Raw genomic sequence first — 22,374 nt, forward strand, 5'->3', positions numbered from 1 at the left:
ACGTAAAACTTAGGGTATAAGTAAAGTATAATATATAGAATGTAAAAGATATAAGAAGTATATGATATTGGCTTGATGTTACTACATAATAGCATGTTATTATAACTTAAATAAGGATATAACTTGAGAGAGTGAGATTGGGATAGAATTTTTGTAAATAGGATTGTTAACGAAAGATATCGATACCAATATGGAAAAGCTGTTATAAGTGTAAATGTTGTGTTTTGTCTTTTAAATAGTGGAAAATTCAATAAATATGATTTAAAAAAAATATCTGCAAGAAAACAGCCAACTCAGAACTCAGCGAGGATCCTTCATTTCAACCCTAATCTACAAATATTCCCCTTTGTTGGTTCTTTAGTATCTAAATCTCTTTCCTATCTTCCATCTAGAACAGTGATGGCGCATTCTCGGATGTAACCCGGAAGAAGAGCTGCCCAGAAAATGAACTTCTGGTTCCCAGCATGCGCAAGTGTGATGGCCAGGTAGTCTTCTGGTTACTGGCGTGCATGCATGGGCGCCAATCAGATGGCTGCTGCACATGCTCACACCGGAAAATGGAAGACCAGCTTTTCCAGTTTCTGGCACTGCCGCACACACGAAGGCCAGCTAATTGTTGCATGCGCATGCGTGCCAGAAACCCGGAAAAGGAACGGGCGATGCCACACGTGCCAGGTGACGTGGCTTTGCATTGCCCCTTCAGGCAGACGTGCCATAGATTTGCCATCACAGATCTAGAAGGAACACCCCTCTGTTGTGTTCCTTGGATTAAAATGCAGTAAGCCCACACGGGTACGTTTTGAACGTTAGAAAAATATTTTATTGACATAAATAGATATATAAAATAATAAAATAACAGGAAGAAACCATCCCACGCGGCGAACAAACTTCTAAAAGAGGAAAATAGCTGCTCCTTGGGCAAGCTCCTCGGGTCACTGATGAGTCAAGCTTTGGAGGTAAGGCAGGGATGGCTCTTGAGTGCCCCACCCAGATTTCAAAAGACCACGAGGCTCAATCTTCATGAGCTGAAACAACTAAAAAAGGGTCCATCATAGCATCGAGAAGGTATAAATAAAAGGAATGGGAAATTTCGTGGTGTCCTATTCAGCGGACTATGAAAAAAAATGAGGATTTCCCCCACAAGATGTGGGTCCAGCATCTTTGCTATAATTCAGCAATCTTGACTTGCATTCATTGATCCAGCACTGGAGGTTTTTAAGGAGAGATTGGACAACCATATGTCTGAAGTGGCGTAGGGTTTCCTGTCTTAAGCAGGGGGTTGGTCTAGAAGACCTCCAAGGTCCTTTCCAACTCTTGTTACTCTATCCCATTGAGCAGAAACCCTACCAGAGAGCCCCTGGTTTTGTAGGGATGACGGTCTCTTTAATGGTGTGAGGTGTGTACATCCCACATAAGGAGGGGCTCTCAGCAAGAACCCCCCCCTCCCGTTTATTCCCAGCTGCATTCAAATATTGGGGAGAGTAGAAAAGGTCCTAGTTCTAAGTTCTACTTGGTCCAGATCCGGAGTAAGCGTCCGCCTTCCTCTTGGAGATCAGGAGCTTTCTCAAGAAAGGAGGGAAACTATAAAAAGCAGGAGACTCGTTGACGTAATAGTGTGATGGGCCAAGGTGAGGTGGCTGGCTTGGCTCCTTGGAGATGATTTTCGCTGTCCATCGATGATCAAACGGTTGCACAGCTCACCAGTACAGCAGTGAGTTTCTACGTTGCCCAGGTTCTTGTAAATAGAGGTATAGGGACTGTTGCACCAGGATGGAGATGCACAACCTTTGATGGCTGAGTAGCTCCCAGAGACACCTGAATGAGGGAGAAAACGAGAGAGAAACTGAGTCTTCCTTTCCTTCTTGGGCTGTACCATGGAAGGATGCTGTCTTACTTACGTAACATAGGAAGCAGAAGGTATCTGAACGGCACATACAGTTCATTTCCCCTTAAGCTCTCGAGGGGAGAGGTAGATGTCACATTATGTCGTGTCCCCAGATTGCTGACCACAACGAGGCAAAGGCTACATAACCAGTTTCGTCCAGTATGGGACTGGTTGGATATAGTTATCCAGAAGTTAGAGTTTCTCAACCATGGCAACTTCAGATGGGTGGACTTCAACTCCCAGAATTCTCCAGTCAGCCAACTTTAAGATGGATGGACTTCAACTCCCAGAATTCTGAAGCCAGCCAACGTTAAGATAGATGGATTTCAACTCCCAGAATTCTGCAGCCAGCCAACTTTAAGATAGATGGATTTCAACTCCCAGAATTCTGCAGCCAGCCAACGTTAAGATGGATGGATTTCAACTCCCAGAATTCTGCAGTCAGCCAACTTTAAGATGGATGGATTTCAACTCCCAGAATTCTGCAACCAGCCAAATTTGAGATAGATGGATTTCAATTCCCAGAATTCTGCAGCCAGCCAAGTTTAAAATGGATGGACCAACTTTCAGAATTCTCCAGTCAGCCAACTTTAAGATGGGTGGACTTCTCCCAGAATTCTCCAGTCAGCATGTTGAAGTCTACCCAAATTGCCATGGCTGTTTTGGAGCTTTTAAACTCTTTAATGGAACTCATGAATTTTTGCTCTTCAAATGACTATCTGTAACACAGTCAATTGTCACAGGAACAGATATATGGAATCTGTCAGAATTGTATATGACTGACAATTATATTTCTCTGCTCTGAGAACTTAAGGGAAGGTGGACTTCATACACCAGGGTGTCTTAATCTTGGCAAGTTGAAGATATGTGGAATCCCAGAATTCCACATATCTTCAAGTTGCCACAGTTAAGAAACACTGGCAAATACCCTTCTGATAAATTGGCCGATTCAGAAAATTTTCTTCATCTATCAAGAGATGGTCCAGAACAGTGGCGAAAGTCAATTTTTTTTTATTACCGGTTCCGTGGGCGTGGTGTGGCTTAGTGGGCATGGCAGGTGAAGCATACTGCAACATCTCCATTCCCTCCCCACTCTGGGACCAGCCAAAGGTGACATTTGCTGGTTCTCTGAACTACTCAAAATTTCCACTACCGATTCTCCGAACTATTCAAAATTTCCACTACCGGAAATTTCTCTGAACTACTGAAAATTTCCGCCGCTGGATTTCACCCCTGGTCCAAAAGCGTCTGGACTCTGGATCGTTGAGAAAGAGTTTGCACCCAACTCTGAAGCCAGTTTGAAACTCTTAGTCCATTTGAAGTGGGCTCATGACAATGCAGGCGGTACGCCCCGGTACGGGTGTACCGGTGCCTGCCGGGAGCACTGGGTACCGTTCCGTTCCGGTGCTTCGGAGGGTCCACCCATCCGTCCACCTGCCCTCCTTGCCTGTATTTGAGCTCTTTGGTGCTTCCGAGCGTACAGCACCTGCGCGATTCTCCACCGAGCAGCTGGAGCGTCATGGAGGCGTCGCAGGATGTAAGGATGCATGCATGTGCTGCGCGCATTCATGTGGTGGATGCCGGGCCCCGTGGCACCATACTGGTTGCACCGGGATCCGGAACCCACCACCGGCTCACGATTTCTGTCGATTTATTTCCCAAACTTTCTCCTCATTCTCACTTTGCAGATTAATGCTCCACCACAATAAGAGAGAGAAAGCAAGAGGAATCTGCCACAAATGACTCACCGTGGATTCCTGAGGCCTCTAGGCACTTAGTCATATGGCCTCGGCATTGCACCGTGGTGATATTATCTGGGGCACAGCCGTGAGTACCGTTTCCTTCGCAGCTGTGACACGTAATCCCGTTCAAGGGCAAGGGAGCCTGCTTGTAATCTGCCAAGAGAAGCAAAGTCTGTGAATCGGTTCCCTGACTTCATTAAGGGAATGAAGTAATAGAATGCTCACAATAGAATCCCTTACACCAGAGTTTCTCAACCTTGGCGACTTTAAGTCCTGTGGACTTCAACTCCCAGAATTCCCCAGATCCTGGGAGTTGAAGTCCACAGGACTTTAAGTCGCCAAGGTTGAGAAACACTGTCTTACACCAACAGGCTTGAAATTTTGGGCTTGGACAACTTTGAACTACCCCGCCTACAGTCTGACCTAAACATAATACACAAAACTGTCTGTTACAACATCCTACCTGTCAACGACTACTTCAGTTTCAACCTCAATAATACGCGGGCAAACAATCGATACAAACTCAAGGTTAACCGCTCCAAACTCGATTGCAGAAAATACGACTTCAGCAACAGAGTGGTCAACGCCTGGAATGCTCTACCTGACTCCGTTGTTACATCCTCAACCCCCCCCCCCAGCTTCAACCTCAAACTGTCTACCGTGGACCTCGCCCCATTCCTAAGAGGTCCATAAAGAGGGCATATGCATAAGCGCACCAGCGTGCCTACCAGGGGTGGGTTTCAACCGGTTCGCGGCAGTCCCCGCGAACCGGTTGGTCGGCGAACCCGGAAGTAAGTAACTTCCGGGAACGGCGAAGGGCCGACCTGCCCGCCCGCGTTCCTTACCTGGTTTTGACGAGTTCTGCGCTTCCACGCATGCGCAGGACGCATACAGTGCCTGCGCGATCCTCCAGGAGCAGCTGGAGCAGCGCACAGACACTACTACGCATGCGTGCGCAGCGCGCATTCACGAGGACGCCGCTGGCCCCGTTCCAACTGAACCGGTTGGAATGGGGCGAGAAACCCACCCCTGGTGCCTACCGTCCCTGTCCTACTGTCCCCATTTATCTGTATTTACTTCCTTTGTTCATGCTTATGTTCATACCTATATTTCTTATCTTGTACATGGTTGACTAATACATAAATAAATAATAAATAAAGAAATTGCTAGGTGAAGCCACAGCTGTTCTTACACTCTTCCTTCAGCTGGCCACATGATAAAGCAAAAGTCATAAAGGCGAGGATTGGTTGCAAAGCTACTTTCTCGTCGCCATCGTTAACTCTGAATGGCCGCTAAAAAAAGTCAGTCACTAAATGAGGCTTCCTGTAATTTCTATTGCTGTCTATTAGTTCAGATTTATTGTCTCATCTAGCATGGATTCCCAAAGAGTTTAACAAAACAGAAGACAAAAATATACTAAAAATGCAACGAAGACATAGCAATAGCAATAGCAGTAGACTTATATACCGCTTCATAGGCCTTTCAGGCCTCTCTAAGCGGTTTACAGAGAGTCAGCATATTGCCCCCAACAATCTGGGTCCTCATTTTACCCACCTCGGAAGGACGGAAGGCTGAGTCAACCCTAAGCCAGTGAGATTTGAACCGCTGAACTGCTGATCTAGCAATAGCCAGCAGTGCTGCATTTAACCACTGCGCCACCTTGGCTCTTAATTAATTAAAAGAAAAAGCATGGAAGTGATGAAAACACCTTGCCTTTTTTTTTTTAAGTTATTCAGCTTTTGTGGGTTTTCCATGAAAGTACAAGGAAACAGAACCAAAAAATGTTTTATGTTTCACCACAAATGTGTTTTTTAAAGTATCCAAAAATGATAAGATTTCCCTTTTTGTAAAAAAACCCTACCAAACCTCCCCCCCTACCCCGTAACTTTAACCTTATACTATCTAGCGTGGACCTCACCCCTTTCCTAAGAGATCCGTAAAGGGGGCGTGCATAAGCGCACCAGTGCGCCTACCGCCCCTGTCCTACTATCCTCATTGTCCTCCCCATCCCCGAGGTGGCGCAGTGGTTAGGGTGCAGTACTGCAGGCCACTTCAGCTGACTGTTATCTGCAGTTCGGCAGTTCAAATCTCACCGGCTCAGGGTTGACTCAGCCTTCCATCCTTCCGAGGTGGGTGAAATGAGGACCCGGATTGTTGTTGGGGGCAATATGCTGACTCTGTAAACCGCTTAGAGAGGGCCGAAAGCCCTATGAAGCGGTATGTAAGTCTAACTGCTATTGCTATTGCTATTATTCGTACCCATTTCCTGTGTTCATGTCCATGTTTATACTTATACCTGTTATCTCATAGACGTCCGACAAACCAAATAAATACAATAAGCAAATAAAATGTTTTTAAAAGCATGGATCGAAAAGCATGGATCTTCACATGTATTTGCATGCAGGTATTTGAACTCGGATCACTGGTGGGTTCCTACCGGTTCGGCCCGGTTCGGCCAAAGTAGTAGTAGCTTGGCGGTCTGGGTCGCTGGAACCAGCAGTGACCCAGGCCTGCCACACCCCCGAACCAGTTTTCACGGCAACGCCGTAGGAGCCACCATCTTGGTTTTTTGCTTCTGCGCATGCGCAGAGCAATTTTAGTTGTACTACACATGCGCGCCCCTGAGTGAATTGGCAGCAGTCTCTGCCGGAACCCACCCCTGCCTCAAATGTATCATTATGTGGCTCTGCAAAGGATGACATGATGGGTCATCATGAGTCGAGGTGGCACAGTGGTTAGGGTGCAGTACTGCAGGCCACTTCAGCTGACTGTTATCTGCAGTTCGGCGGTTCTAATCTCCCCGGCTCAAGGTTGACTCAGCCTTCCATCCTTCCGAGGTGGGTAAAATGAGGACCCAGACTGGGGGCGATATGCTGACTCTGTAAACTGCTTAGAGAGGGCTGAAAGCTTTATGAAGCGGTATATAAGTCTAACTGCTATTGCTATTGCTATCTTCCCCATGGCATTCATGCCAAGTGGGGATTAAGCCCAGCCCACAGGAGAATGACTGAGAACTGAGCATGATCGAAGCTCATCAAACTAACATCTGGGAAAGCCTATTATACTGTAGGTGCTACTCTTTCTTTTCCTGCCTCTAAGGCAATGTTGTGATTGACCTACCTTGCACATCATTGTTACACCCGCTGAAGTTACAACACTTGACCATGTAGAAATTCTTGTGGTTGTGGAAGCCCAGAGCATCCTGGCAGTGGGAAAACTGCCCGCAGCCTTTGATACGTTCTTGATCCTTGGGTAATTCTATCCGCGGGATGGGGAAAAAAAACAATGGTGTAAATGTGTTTTTTGGCCTCCAGGGGGCACACTGTTCCATGAGTTGAGTCTCCCTAACAGAATAACAGAGTTGGAAGGGACCTTGGAGGTCTTCTAGTCCAACCCCCTGCTCAAGCAGGAAACCCTATACCATTTCAGACAAATAGTCTCTTCTTTAAAACCTCCAGTGATGGAGCACCGACAAGGCAGGCTGTTCCACCGGTTGGTTAAGTGTTTTCACTGGCAGGAAATTTCTCCTTAGTTTTCGGTTGCTGGTCCCAAAGGTTATTTTCAAAAGGCAACTGGATTTTTTAAAAAAAGTACCTTTGGGACAACCATGAACTGTATGGATCCCCTTAGACCTCTAAACAAGGGTTTCTCAAAGTGTACTCTGGGAATCCCAAGATCCTTTCAGGGGAATCACAGAGTCAAATAAATAATTATGATAACCATTCTCAGGTTTCATTCCTAATGTGGTATATATTAATCGATATAATCCACATAAACCAAAATTCTTTGGGATCCTTAATGATTTATAAGAATTCAAAGGGATTGTCTAAAGATTTCACATGGTGTTGTGGCCCACCAGCAGCCAGCAGAGCTGGCAGCAGATTCAGACAGTGAGGAGGGTTGGGGAGGAATCTGGGCCAGTCCTAGAGTCTGGGGAAGGCTCGGATGAGGGCTCTGTATCGGAGGCAGAGAAGGGGCCAGGGCCGTCTGACAATTATCAGCTGTCTTCGGAGTCAGACATCAGTGGGGCAGAAGAACAGCTGGAGCCTGTTCCCAGTGTGCGCATGCGCAGAGTTGCCAGATGAAGGGAAGAGCTAAAGAACAGGGGTAGACTTGGGAGTAAGGCCACAGGTGGACGATGAATGTCCCCTCCCAGAGGAAATAAAAGAGGAGCAAAAGGGGAGTGGAGTTTGTTGTTTTGTTTGTTTGTTGTTGTTGTTGTTTATTCAACTTGTATGCCGCCCTATTCCCGAGAGACTCAGGGCGGCTAACAAACCAAAGGGAAGGGGAATACAAACAGAACACAAGACACACAAGTTGAAACAAAACAACAGTCACAACAGTTTGAGTAGGGCCAGGAACTCATCAGCCCCAGGCCTGCTGGAACAGCCAGGTCTTAGTGGCTTTGTTGGGGAAAGCCGGAAGGGTGGTGAGGGTCCGGATCTCCACGGGGAGATCGTTCCAGAGGGCCAGAGCAGCCACAGAGAAGGCCCTCCCCCGAGGGGTCGACAGTCGACATTGGCTAGCAGATGGTATTCGGAGGATGCCTAATCTGTGTGATCTAATTGGTCGTAGGGAGGTGATTGGCAGGAGGCGGTCTCTCAAGTACCCAGGTCCAATACCAGGTATTGCAGGAGACAGTTCACTTCATTGGTTCGTGACTCTCTGAGGCTCCTTGCCAAGTTTTGCAGAGATCAGCCTGGCAGCTCTCCAAGCCAGATAAGGTCTGTGACTGTAAATCCTCCCTGGAAAGACTTTGCTGGATGTGAATGAGCAGAATTCACAGTCAATTAATAAAAGGGGGTTTTGTCGAGACAAGGAGTTTGTTTCATGCTCTTGGGAAGCCTCGGTCAGGAAACATGCTGCCTGGGGGAATTTTGGGAATTGAACTCCATGCATCTTAAAACGGTGAACGTTGAGAAACACTGCTCTAAACCAACACATTTGAAATGTGAAATTGTCACGCCTTTTATGCCCCCCCCCCAAAAGGCGTTTATTTTGCATAGTAAATCTGAGAGAGTTGGTTTGCGTTCTTGATAGAACCCATCCAGCCCAAACAAAACACCACAGTTTTGAGAACGGAGGAGTGAAAATGCTAATTTTTAATCCACGCATACAGAGGGCAAAAAATGACTTTATTATTCAACACAACAGTGCTGGCTGTGAGCTATTTCATCCTCTTAGTAGACATCACACAGTTCTGAGAATGGGGGAGTTAAATGCTAATTGTATACAGTATATTTATTTGGTGGGGTGAGTGGGTGGGAGGGTGAATGCTGCACCATTTGCCATCTTTTAAACTACTGGAAAATTGAAACTCCTACCCAGGTTTTGTGGCTCCTGGTGTTTTCTGTGGGACACGGGTGTCTGTCTCTGTGTGTGTCTCTCTTTATCTATCTATCTATCTATCTATCATCTATCTATCATCTATCTATCTATCTATCTATCTATCTATCTATCTATCTATCTATCTATCTATCTATCTATCTATCTATCTATCATCTATCTATCTATCTATCATCTATTATCTATCTATCTATCTATCTATCTATCTATCTATCTATCTATCTATCTATCTATCTATCTATCTATCTATCTATCTATCTATCTATCTATCGCTTTCTCTCTCACTCTCTAGCTCGCTCTCTCTCCTCAGGTGAGGAGTGACTGGAAGGGGAGGGCAAGGGGCAGGGTCAGCCAGTAGTGGGTTCAGCTGACAGGGAGCCACAGCAGGGGGATGAAACAGCCACATGCAGCTCCGGAGCCGCAGGTTGCTGACAACCAGTCTATGGGGAAGCCAGATTCACTTAAAAATCGTCTTGCTCACTTAATAACTGCAGTCATTCACTTATTAAGAAAGGTTGTAAAATGGGGCAAAATCCACTTAACAACTATTTTGCTTAGCAACAAAAGATTCATAACCCAACCTGTGTATTTTATCTATTTATTATATCTACATAGATTGGATTTGTTTAAAAATGCTCCCCTCAGTTCACTCTTTTAGACCAAGAGATTTTGTTAAATATCTAGACATGTTTAACATGCAAGCACGCGATGCTTAAATTACCCAGGGGAGCTCTGGGAGTAAGATTTGAAATGAAGATTAAATGCATTATTTCCTGTCTGGAAACTAAGACATCGGAGGAAGAAGCAGCCAAGAAATTGTACATTGGAAGAAGGCCGGGACTCACCTTCTCCATCTGTCAAGGAGGTGATATCTATGCACTTGTCCTGGGGCCAGAAACAACGCATCGGTGTGAGCCTGGAGTTCTTACAACTGTTATCAGCAGCTGTACAAGAGTAGCAACTCAGGAGGTTTTCATTAAGGCCCCGGATATGGATCATATCCCTCACTGTCGAGGAGAAAAACAGCAAACCAGGGAAACAGTGAACAAATCTTTGTATATTCTTGCATACATTAAATCGATATTATTACAGATAAGACAGGTAACTTTTATTGATGTTTTTTGTTAGCATAGTTTTGTGGCCTGCCAGCAGCCAGCGGAGCTGGTGGCAGATTCGGACAGTGAGGAGGATGGAGAGGAACAGGGGCCAGTCCTGGAATCTGGGGAGGGATCGGATGAGGGCTCTGTGTCGGAGGCAGAGAACGGGCCAGGGCCGTATGCCAATTATCATCTGCCTTCAGAGTCAAACATCCATGAGGCAGATGAATATATGGAGCCTGTTCCCAGTGTGCGCATGCGCAGAGTTGCCAGACGAAGGGAACAGCTAAAGAACAGGGTTCGACTTGGGAGTAAGGCCACAGGTGGCTGATGAATGGCCCCTCCCAATTGAGGAAATAAAAAGGAGCGAAAGGGGAGTGGAGTTTGCAGGAGACAATTAGTTCATTCCTGCATTCTTGCCAAGTATTGCGGCGTCTGAAAGATATTAGCCTGGCTGCTCTCCAAGCGTGATAAAAGTCAGTAATTGTGAACGATCTTGAAAGACTATGGGAGAGGAAAGACTTTGCTGGAGAGGAATTCACTGTCAATTAAATAAAAGAGGTTTATCGGGATGAGGACCTGGCTTCGTGCTGCTGGGGAAGCCTGTGGCACGACAAAACCGCACTCGACTAAAGCGCGCCCGATTAAACCACGTCGCTGACGTCATCAACAGGGCGACAACAGCGAGCGCGGAGAAAGAAGGGCGCTTTAAATAGCGCTTTGAAAGCAAGCCGATTCAACTTAAGGTAAGGGTTAGGTTTAGGGTTAGCTTTAGGGTTAGGTTAAGGGTTAGGGTTAGGTTTAGGGTTAGGTTAAGGGTTAGGATTAGGTTTAGGGTTAGGTTAAGGGTTAGGGTTAGGATTAGGTTTAGGGTTAGGTTAAGGGTTAGGGTTAGGGTTAGGGTTAGGGTTAGGGTTAGGGTTAGGTTAAGGGTTAGGTTTAGGATTAGGATTAGGTTTAGGGGGGTTAGGTTTAGGTTTAGGGGTTAATTTTAGGTTTAGCGTTTACAGTGTGCTTCTGTCTCCGCACTGTTGTCGCCCTGTGATGATGTCAGCTACGCGGTTTCGTCGAGCGCGCTTTAGTCGAACGCGGTTTTGTGGTGGAACCGGGGAAGCCTCGATCAGAACAGAAGTCACGTAGGTACCAGTCCCCCAATCAAACTCCTACGTGCCCAGATACGTACCTGTGGGCATTTCCTTGGGTATGCCACTGTTGCACAGATCGGTTTCACAATGCTCCTCTGCCAGAAAGACCACCCGTTGGCCCAGAAGGTGTGAGATGGAATTATTAGCCTTTCCACGGACATCACAGCCCTTGAGGAAGTAGGTGGAGATCTTGGGTCCTGGAGGACAACAGAGGAGGAGAAAGGCAGAGACACAACGATAGTCAGGGTAAGATCCTGAGCTCGTACTTACAAATCGGTTGTCCGTTTTTAATGTGGATTCTTCCTATCCTTCACTTGACAACGAGGAATTGGCCATCGTCTTAAAGATTGTGATCAAAGATTGTGATCTTGTCAAAGATTGTGACAAGAATGTCTTGGGTCAGCTGCTATGAAATGTGCCATTGACCTCCCACTCATTAGCCAACGGGGGTGCCCATACTGGAGACCGTTCGGAAGGGACGGAGATGGGTTGGCATTTGGAAAACAGCAATTTTGAATCAACGCCGGAAAAAGGTGGCACAGATGCGTTTGCAAGGGACTGGCAACGGCATGAAAACAACTCAATCTTTTCCTGTGAGTAAGGAGGTGCTGAGTGGTAGTGTTGATTACGGATCGCCAGGGACCTTTTAGGTCATCTAGTCCAACCCTTCACCTAAGCAGGAGACCCGACACCATTTCTGACAGATGGCAGGCCTGTCTCTTCTTGAAAGCTTCCAGGAATGGAGCTCCCACAACTTCCGAAGGCAACTTCTGTTCCATGGGTGGATTGTTCTCACTGTCAGGAAATTCCTCCTTATTTCTAGGTTGAATCTCTCCTTGGTTAGTTTCCATCCATTATTCCTTGTCTGGCCTTCGGGTGCTTTGGAAAATAGCTCAACCCCCCCCCCTTCTCTCTGTGGCAGCCCCTCAAATACTGGAAGACTGCTCTCCTGTCTCCCCTGGTCCTTCTCTTCCCTAGACTAGCCATGCCCAATTCCTGCACCCTTTCATCGTATGTTTGAGCCTGCAGTCCCCTAATCCTCTTGGTTGCTCTTCTCTGCACTCTTTCTAGAGTCTCAACATCTTTTTTTATAGTGTGGTGACCAAAACTGAGTGCGGTACTCTAGGTGTGGTCTTACTAAGGCTTTATAGAGGGTTATTAGTGCCTCCTTTGATCTTGATTGTATCCCTCCGTTAATGCAACTTAGGATTGGATTGAGTGTCCTAAATTGCATTAACAGCGGGATACAATCAAAATCAAAATCAAGGATGCCTAGATTCCCATCAGACAGGAAAGATCTGGGCATCCTCTGTTTGCGTTTCAAGAAGAGATTGGAGAACCATTTGTCTGAAATGGTATAGAGTCAGGGTGTCAAACCCGATTTCATTGAGGGCCACATCAGGGCTCTGTTTGACCTTGTGGGAGCGGGGTGTGTGTGTGGCCAGCTTGATGTCACTCGTATCGGGGGCGCCTGTGGTGGTCCGAGCGCTCCGCCAGAGAAAATGGGCTCTCGAGCACCGTTTTCAGCTTCGACGGCCTCCTGCAACCCTCTGCCAGCAAAAACGGAGCTGGGGAAGGCTGCCCATGGCCCTCTCAAGCTTTGCTGGCAGAGGCACCCTGGGCCGTTTCTTCACTGTTTCCAGGGAAGGCCCGCGGGCCACATCTAAGCACCCCCTGTGGGCCGAATCCGGCCCCCGGGCCTTGAGTTTGACACCTCTGGTATAGAGCTTCCAGCTTGAGCAGCGGGTTGGACTAGAAGACCTCTAAGGTCCCTTCCTTTATTCTGTTCATCTATACAGCCTGGATCAGCCATGGGCCATTCGCTCTTTCTCTCCCAAGCTCTTTCCCCTATCACACCCTCCCTCCCTCCTTCCCAAAAACTTACGGCTTATTATGGTCATGACGGTGGTTTTACACATCGGCTGGTGCTCTTTACAGGTCTCCGTATCCTTGCAGTCGCTGTAGCCATTACAGGAGTAGCACTGAAGGGCTGCAACTGTTGGAAGAAGCAGAAGGGGAAGGGGAAGTCATTAGTAAGGATGCAACAGGGAGGCCTCAGCTGACTGCTGCGATTGGGACCCCTGCAGTTGCTAAGCGAAACATAGGGTCGTTAAGAGAATCCTGTTGGTTTTTGCTTGCGACTGAGATGGGAAAGTCACCAATGACGATCATCTGAGGCTGCAAACCTTATAAATACGTGCCATTCGCCAAATGGCCACATTTGGGTCAAGGGACCAGGAGATGTTGCAATGATCATAAATGTGATTTTTCCCCCTAGTGGCATTGTAACTTCAAATGGTTGCTAACACATTTTTGTAAGTCAATGTCTTCCTGTAGAAGGCCTCTGTAAAACAGAGAAATTGGGAACAGCCTTCTCTACGGGAACTATTTCCATCCTTCCTTAATTCCTTCCTTCCCTCTTTTCCATTTTCTTCCTTCCTTTTCTCTTTTCCTTTCTCCTTCCTCCCTTCTTTTCTCTTCTTCTTTTGGTGATCGGCAGAAAAATTATTTGCATTTTTTATATTGCACTAAATACTCTTTCTCTTTTTTAAAGAAAACCTCATATTAGTGGTCCGCGGGATTTAAAATTATGAATTTAGTGGTCCCTGAGGTCCGAAAGGTTGGTGACCCCCTGCTCTAGATCTCAAGATTAGAAAACAAAACCTTTCTTTCACCTGCCATAATCTCAACAGCAGCTAGGGGGCAGCCACGAGACTCAAACATGCCAGTTCTAGGCTGCCCTCTGGCAGTCCTCTGCATTTCTGCAGCCCGAACTCTAACAGTAACCATTAGGCACTACTTTCCTATTGAGAATTAAAAAAGACGAGGATAGGGAAAACTACAATTCTGCTTCTTTCTCTTCTGCTTCACAAATGCTCTGAAAACAGCCGGATCGATTCCCTCCCTCCCCCCACCCCCCAAATCGTAGAAGCAAACTTTGAAAACTCCACAGTGAAACTGATTCGGGAAAATCCGAAAAGTGACTTTCATCTACAGCCTTTTACACAAAAGACAATACACAAACTCATTTGCATCCCACCCCTGCCTGTTCTGCTTTTTAATTTCCTTTCCTTTCCTTCCTTCCTTTCTTCTTTCTTTCTTTCTGTCTGTCTGTCTTCCTTCCTCTTTCTTTCTCTCTCCTTTCTCTCTCTCTATCTCCTTCCTTTTTCTATCTCTCTCCCCCCTTTCCCTCCTTCTTTCTTTCCTTCTTTCCTTCGTTCTTTCTGTCTATCTGTCTTCCTCTTTCTTCCTGTTTCCTCCCTCCCTTCCTCTTTCTTTCTCTCTCCTTTCCCTCTCTCGCTCCATCTCCTACCTCCTTCCTTTTTCTATCTCTCTCCCTCCTTTCCCTCCTTCTTTCTTTCTTTCTTCCTTTCTTTCCTTCCTTCTTTCTGTCTATCTGTCTTCCTCTTTCTTCCTCTGTTTCCTCCCTCCCTCCTTCCTCTTTCTTTCTCTCTCCTTTCTCTCTCTCATCTCCTTCCTCTTTCTCTCTCCTTCCTTTCCCTCCTTCTTTCTTTCTTTCCTTCCTTCTTTCCTTCCTTCTTTCTGTCTATCTGCCTTCCTCTTTCTTCCTCTGTTTCCCCCCTCCCTCCCTGCCTCTTTCTTTCTCTCTTCTTTCTCTCTCTATCTCCTTCCTCCTTCCTCTTTCTATCTCTCTCCTTCCTTCCTTCCTCCCTCCCTCCCCCCTCTCTCTCTTTCCTTCCTTTCCTCCTTCCCCCCCCTCTCTGCTTTTTACCATCTGTCACCACCAAGGAGAACAAAACGCCGGTCCAAAAAAACTTCATGGATTCTGCAACGGGACGCAGGGCGGCGGCGGCGGCTTAGGAGGGAGCTGGTAATCCGCAAAGCGAGTGGATCCTGGAGCAATTCTTGCAGCCCGAGGGGGAGGAAAGAAAAAAGAGACTCTGCGGTTCCTTCCTTCTCGCGCTCTGCTTATGTTTGAAATCCACCCCCTTCCACCAGCTGGCCCGGCTCCACCCCGGGTATCCCTTGCAGAAAACCGCCCCTCTTTTTAGAGAAGTTTCGGAGGGTGACGCAGCAGCGGCGGAATGAAGGAGTCAGGAAGGACGGGGAAGTGATGAAAACTTCGCTCCGCGGCCCCCATCAGCTTTCGTCGCACAGAGACAGGCTGGAAACGTCTTTGCTTGCAGAAGCGGCTAGTCCTCAGTGCGGTATTTCCCAACTTCTAAAGGCAAGTGCCAAATATTTTTGCCCTTGGTTTGTTTAACCTAGTCTTGCACAGGACTGTGGGCAGCAAACTGGGATTTCTTCACCATGTTGATGATGCCGGCATGGCTTTGTTTATTGATTCACCTTTATTATTATTTTTAGGAATACCTCAAGATGGCAAACATAACTGAAGTTCATTCTTCCTTCTATTATTTGCCCCACAACAATGTCAACCCTGTGAGATGGGCTGGGCTGAGAGACGGAGTAACTGACTCAATTGGATGGAAACTGAACAAGGAGAGATTCAATCTGGGAAATAAGGAGAAAATTTATGACAGTGGGAACAATCAATCCATGGAAGAGAAGTCGCCTTCGGAAGTTAGCAATAGCAATATCAGTTAGACTTATATACCGCTTCATAGGGCTTTCAGCCCTCTCTAAGCGGTTTACAGAGTCAGCATATTGCCCCCAACAATCCGGGTCCTCATTTTACCCACCTCGGAAGGATGGAAGGCTGAGTCAACCTTGAGCAGGTGAGATTAGAACCGCTGAAGTGCAGATAACAGTCAGATGAAGTGGCCTGCAGTACTGCACCCTAGCCACTGCTCCACCTCGGCTCTAATTTATGGGAGCTTCATCCCTGGAAGCTATCAAGAAGAGACCATACTGTCATCTGCCAGAAACGGTATAGGGTCTCATGCCTGGGTGGGTGGGGGTGGACTAGATGACCTACAAGGTCCTTTCCAACTGTGCTCCTCTGTATAATCTGTATAAAGTCACCCACCCAGCAGGGCATCATGCTTTCATGCCTAACAGGGGATCAGACCCCATAGTCTCCGGGTTTCTAGCCTACTGCCTCAACCACAAGACAGAGGAATCTCCAACCTTGGCAACTTTTAAGACTTGTGGACTTCAGCTCCTGGCTGGGGAATTTTGGGAATTGAAGTCCACACATCTTAAAAGTTTAGAGATCCATGCATTAGAGACCAAGCTGGCTCTCATAACAGCACAATGCAGATTTCACTCCTTAAATACTTGCATCAGACATCATAGGATAGAATAGAATGGAATAGAATAGAATAGTTGGAAGGGACCTTGGAGGTCTTCTAGTCCAACCCCCTGTCTAGGCAGGAAACCCTACACCACTTCAGACAAATGATTGTCCAATCTCTTCTTTAAAACTTCCAGTGTTGGAACATTCACAACTTCTGGAGGCAACTTCTGTTCCACTGATTAATTGTCAGAAAATTTCTCCTCAATTCTAAGTTGCTCCTCTCCTTGATTAGTTTCCACCCATTGCTTCTTGTTCTGCTCTCAGGTGCTTTGGAGAATAGCTTGACTCCCTCTTCTTTGTGGCAACCCCTGAGAAATTGGAAGACTGCTATCATGTCTCCCCTAGGCCTTCTTTTCATTAAACTAGACATACCCAGTCCCTGCAACTGTTCCTGAATGGGCAAATCTAAGAAGCTGATTGTGGTCTAAAACAGGGGTCTCCAACCTTGGCAACTTTAAGCCTGGAGGACTTCAACTGGCTGGGGAATTCTGGGAGTTGAAGTCCTCCAGGCTTAAAGTTGCCAAGGTTGGAGACCCCTGGTCTAAAGTATTACCTGTATATCTCAGGTCAGTTTCAAGATCTCCCAGAATTCCTCAGCCAGGCGTTAAAATGCACAAGACTTAAAACTGCCAAGTTTGGAGACTTCTGGTCTAGTGGTTTGAAAGCTCTGGACCGAAACTCTTTCGGGAGATCACAATGGCCTTTTTTAAAAAAAAGGATATTGAAGGAAAGCTAAAAAGAACGATTAGCGTTGGGCACTGGGCAGGTTTTTTTTGTGGCCCTCGAGATATTTCCGTACACTTCAAAGAGATTGTGGAAGAGTGATTGTCAAAGTTCACCCTTGTGATCTTGTCTGAGGCTGTGCTCACATGATGGGTTGAACTACAAACTCATCAAATGCTCTTTTGCAGAACGTGTAAAACTCAACTGGCCGACCCATGTTGCTAATTTTATAAATTTTGTGTGTGTGAGAGAGAGGGGGGGAAAGGGGGGAGGGAGATTGAGAGATAGAGATAGATAGATAGATAGATGATAGATAGATAGATAGATAGATAGATAGATAGATAGATAGATAGATAGATAGATAGATAGATAGATAGATAGATAGATAGATAGATAGATAGATAGATAGAAAGAAGAGATAGAGATAGAGATAGAGATAGATAGATAGAGATAGAGATGATAGAGATAGAGATAGAGATAGAGCCGAGGTGGCGCAGTGGTTAGGGTGCAGTACTGCAGGCCACTTCAGCTGACTGTGATCTGCAGTTCAGCAGTTCTAATCTCACCGGCTCAAGGTCGACTCAGCCTTCCATCCTTCCGAGGTGGGTGAAATGAGGACCCGGACTGTGGGGGCAAGTTGCTGACTCAATTTGCTAAAAAAATAATATTGTAAACCGCTTAGAGAGGGCTGAAAGCCCTATGAAGCGGTATATAAGTCTAATAAATAAATAAATAAATAAATAAGAGAGAGAGAGAGAGAGAGAGAGAGAGAGAGAGAGAGAGAGAGAGAATGAATGAATGAATGAATTACCTTCCTAGGGTTCTGGAGGTGCTGAGTGGGGAATTCTGGGAGTTGAAGTTCCCCTATCCCAAAACCTGCATATAACAACCTGGCTGGGGAATTCTGGGACTTGAAGTCCACCTATCCTGAGAAACAAGGCTTTAGCATGCCAAAATCTGCCCGCCGCAACCATGGCCAGCAGCCCCAGGGTTCTATAGAGCATGTGCAAAATGCAGGATCTCCCTCCTTACCTGAAGTGGAGGATCTTACCTGCCCCGCATACCTTTTGCTTCAGTGCTAAGCAGTTTCCTTTTTTTATTTGTTGTTTGATTTTGCTTCTTGTTTTTTTTTTAATTTTACATTATTTTTATTTGTTTTTTTTTAAAAAAAAAAAAATTCCGTGCTGTTTTTACGCCACATTGTTTGAGTTCTAAATAAATGAATGTTTTACACTAATAACAGCATCCTTCTGGCTCACCGTCTTCTGGAGAAAAGGTGAGCTGGCCCAGATACCAAATCCGGGGTGGTGAAAAAAGCCTCTGACTCAGCCTCTTGACATGCCCAGAGGCCAGGAAATTATACTTGAAGGCAGATGTGTGCAGGAAAGAGGAAAGCTCAATTTTTTCTTTCTTTTTCTATTTTACCACATTTTTTGCATTTTCAGTTAAGTTTTAGCTTTCTTTTTCTTTTTTTCTCTCATACTTTTTATTAGCTTGTATTTGTTTTTATCCTTCTTTTAAAGCACTTTAATTAAAAATTTATATATATAAACTTTTTATTACAATAATATTTTTATTATAATATATATAAAATTTTGTGTGTGTGTGTGTGTGTGTGTAGTAACCGCAATGAAGAATATCAGAACCTCTTTTGAGTCTTTGGATCTGAGGAGCGTGGTGGCCCAGTGGTGAAGACTCTCGCCTCCCACTCAAAAGGTTGAGAGTTCAATCCTAGGTAGTGGTTTGATGTCTCTCTCTCTCTCTCTCTCTCTCTCTCTCTCTCTCTCTCTCTCTCTCCCTCCCTCCTAGTGCAATGTGGCATCAGGAAGGGCATCTGGTTAGAAAAGATTCAACTCCATCTAGTTATTCTGACTCTACCCTGAATGAAGGGATTACAGGCTTGTAAAAAGGGAAATTTTGAGTCTTTGAATTTCTTTTCTATTTTTGTTTTTCTTATTTCTGAATGGAGGTGGGTTTTTTTGTACTTTTAGCTTTTTCTTTGTCTTCTTTTTACTTTTTTCTCACTTATTTTATATTTCTCTCTCTCTCTCTCTCTCTCTCTCTCTCTCTCTCTCCTTCCCTCCCCTCCCCTCCCCTCCCCTCTCCTCTCCTCTCCTCTCTTCTTCTCTTCTCTTGGTAAGATGATCTATTATTTGCACATCAAAGCCCAGAAACCTCTGTGTAGTTTCGGTATTTTCTCATGCCAAATGATTAATGTACTTACGGAGGGATGTGAACTCTCTGCATAGCTTCAGCCCCAGAGCCCCGCAGAGATGGTTTAGCACTTAGACCAGAGACAAGTCTTTCTCTGCCCCTTATAACGCACAAAAGTTGTCAAAGGATACAGACAGACAGACAGATAGACAGACACACAAACACACAAACACACACACACACAAAGACACACACGCACAGTGGCCACTCTATGGCTCTTCCATAAATTAGCAACATAGGCTGGTTAGTTGAACACACTCTGCACAACAGCAATTGGTGAGTTTGTGGTTCAACCCATCATGTGAACAAAGTGGGATCTTTGACAATCACTCTTCCATAATTTTATTGAACAGGACAAAAATATTTTGAGCCACAGAGAATCCTGTCCAGATCAAAGATTTGGTTGTAAGTCACTTCCCCCCCACCCCCCAACATCCTAAATTTGAATAGTTGTTAAATGAATGATTGTTAAATTGAGGATTACCTGTAACCGCAACTATCATTCAGGAGGGGTTCAAAAATTTGCTTGTTTATCCAGTATTTTGCAAAAGCTGTTGTTGGAAGGTGTAGGGGAAGGTTATTCAGTTTTTTTTCCCCTGAAGTCCATAAAGAACATTTGGTTTACATCTTAGCACCTGCGGTTAGATTTTAGAACTAGCTAAAAGGAAGCCCTTAGTCAGCCGTGATTCAAAATCCGTTGGCTTGAAAAATGGGGGAAGTGATCTAAGCATTTTTCATGTATTGCTGTATTTGCAACACACACACACAACACACAATACATATATCTAGCCATTATCTTCCATAATGCAAGACAGGACAACGGAACAGAGACAAACATTTTGTTTCATTTCTTCTACGCCAGTATTTCACAAGACATATTTATTTGTTTATAGCATGCAATGCTTTTTTAAAATATTTTTCTCAAGAGGTTTATGGCGTCTCTTATTATTAAAAATAACCATGGGATGGTGGGGGCGGGGGGGGAGGGAACCCACTAGAGGTTGCATGAAAATAAAACAGTAAAACCACTGAACATTATGCAGCACTGGAGTCTGCCATGGGATTCTTGTAGCAGTAGAAATTAAAGGGCTCTCCAAAGAAAATGTTTGTGCGGGGAGCAAAATGGAAAAAAAAAAAAACTTTCGCAAGACTTTCTTTCTAAGCCCAAAAATCTCTTTTTGCAGTTCAGAGATTCCCATTAGTGACCACAAGCAAAAGGTTACAGTGAGAATGTGTGAAGTCAGCAGCCAGATGGGGTCCAGATGCTCACCAACCCAGACCGGAAGTTCTAGTGTAAAAGAATGAGGAGGATTGCACTCCTGTCTCTCTTATAAATCTTGTTAGAGAGAGGGAGACAGGCAGAGATGGAGGGAGGAAAGAAGAGAGAGAGAGAGTGTATGTGTGTGTGTGAGAGAGAGAGAGACACACAGAGAGAGAGACAGAGAGAGAGAGACAGACAGACAGACAGACAGACAGACAGATGGACAGACGGACGGACATTTGGACGGATGGAGGGAGGAAGGGAGGGAAGGAGGAAGAGAGAGAAAGAGAGTCTATCTCTCTCTGTCTCTCTGTGTGAGAGAGACAAACAGGGGGGAGGGAAAGACAGAGAGACAGACAGAGACAAAGGAAGGGAGGGAGGAAGAGAGAGACTGTGTGTTGTGTGAGAGAGGGAGAGAGACAGACAGAGATGGAGGGAGGAAGAGAGAGAAAGAGAGTCTTTCTGAGAGAGGGAGGGAGAGAGAGAGAGAGAAAGACGGAGGGAGGGAGGAAGAGAGAAAGTCTGTATGTGTGTGTGTGAGAGAGAGAGACAGACAGACAGACAGAAATGGAGGGAAGGAGGAAGAGAGAGAAAGAATCTATCAGAGGGAGGGTGGGAGGGAGGGAGATATATATATGTATATACTGTATGTCCTCTAGAATTATAGAACTACAACTTCCAGCTGCAGCCATTATAGCCAATGGTGATGAAGAATGCTGGGAACTGTAATTTAGCAACTTCTGGAAAGCCATAAGTTCCCGAAATCTATACACATTAATAAAACAATCAAATATGCGGGATAGGTTGGAGTCCACCCAGCATGACATGTTTCCGCCTCTCCTTCCTTCCAACTCATTTTAATGTTTCCTCTTACCAAAGTTAGATTAAATCCCTGCAGGAGAAGAATAAATGGAAGGGCTCGCTTCGTTTGGTTTGCCAGAAAAGAAGAGGAAGCTGTAGAAAGTTATTTCATCTGAATGTGTTAGCACTCACTCCCCTCCCCTCCCCACCTCTTTCTTTTCAGGATTTCAGTCATGCTGAATCAGTCTGGCCTGGATGGACCTCGCCAAGGATGGGAAGGGCTGCAGAATAATCTCCTTGCCACCAGCCAGATATCTGGCAGAAGAGCTTGGTAGCATTGTAGCAGGAAAACAATGGGAAGGAGGGAAGGAAGGAAGGAAGGAAGGAAAGAAAGAAAGAAAGAAAGAAAGAAAGAAAGAAAGAAAGAAAGAAAGGAGGAAAAGAAGAAGGATGGAAGGATGGAAGGGAAGAAGGAAGGAAAGAAAAGAGGGAGGAAGGAAGGGAGAAAAGAGGGAAGGAGGAAAAGAAGAAGGATGAAAGGGAAGGAAAGAAGGAAGTTAGGAAGGAAGGAAAAGAAGAAAGATGGAAGAGAAGGAAGGAAGGAAAAGAGAGGAAGGAAAGGAAAGAAGGAAGGAGGAAGGAAGTTAGGAAGGAATCAAGGAAGGAAACACAGAAGGATCGGAGGGAGAAAAGATGGAGGGAGGGAGGAAGAGAGAGAGGAAGGAAGAAAGAAATCCAACCCTACAAAGGATGCCAATACCTTTATTTACCGATGGCCGATTCTTCACCTCATCTTTTCCTTCTTTCACCCCTTTTGTTTTTAGAAACATCTTTGCTTTGAGGAGGGGGGGGGGGACCCTGGTCTGCCTCTGATGTTTCAGAGCTTACAAATTTCTCCGCCGACAATGTCACCACTCAGCCATGGTGGGGGGTCTCGTT

General features: G+C 45.6%; 1 protein-coding gene across 1 annotated transcript; it reads right to left on the reverse strand.

The window, feature by feature from the left end:
* Window positions 1-882: 882 nt before the first annotated feature.
* Window positions 883-15,116, reverse strand: PLAUR (plasminogen activator, urokinase receptor). The gene is made up of 7 exons (XM_032228396.1): window positions 14,949-15,116; window positions 13,101-13,211; window positions 11,254-11,412; window positions 9,819-9,980; window positions 6,748-6,885; window positions 3,634-3,780; window positions 883-1,815 (listed from the first exon to the last, which is right to left on the reverse strand). The coding sequence occupies exons 1-7, from the start codon at window positions 14,995-14,997 to the stop codon at window positions 1,565-1,567; spliced, it is 1,017 nt and encodes a 338-aa protein (XP_032084287.1). The 5' UTR covers window positions 14,998-15,116; the 3' UTR covers window positions 883-1,564.
* Between the last annotated feature and the right edge of the window lie 7,258 nt (window positions 15,117-22,374).

Source organism: Thamnophis elegans, chromosome 12 (genome assembly GCF_009769535.1).
Source record: "Thamnophis elegans isolate rThaEle1 chromosome 12, rThaEle1.pri, whole genome shotgun sequence".
Taxonomy (NCBI): Eukaryota; Metazoa; Chordata; class Lepidosauria; order Squamata; family Colubridae; genus Thamnophis; species Thamnophis elegans.

Coding starts and splice junctions, on each gene's coding strand:
- PLAUR (XM_032228396.1), bottom strand. CDS start 14,997: ATGAAGTTTTTTTGGACCGGCGTTTTGTTCTCCTTGGTGGTGACAGAT. Junction 3,781..6,747: donor GTGTAACAATGATGTGCAAG/GTAGGTCAATCA, acceptor TTCTCTTGGCAG/ATTACAAGCAGGCTCCCTTG. Junction 1,816..3,633: donor AGAGGCCTCAGGAATCCACG/GTGAGTCATTTG, acceptor TCCCTCATTCAG/GTGTCTCTGGGAGCTACTCA.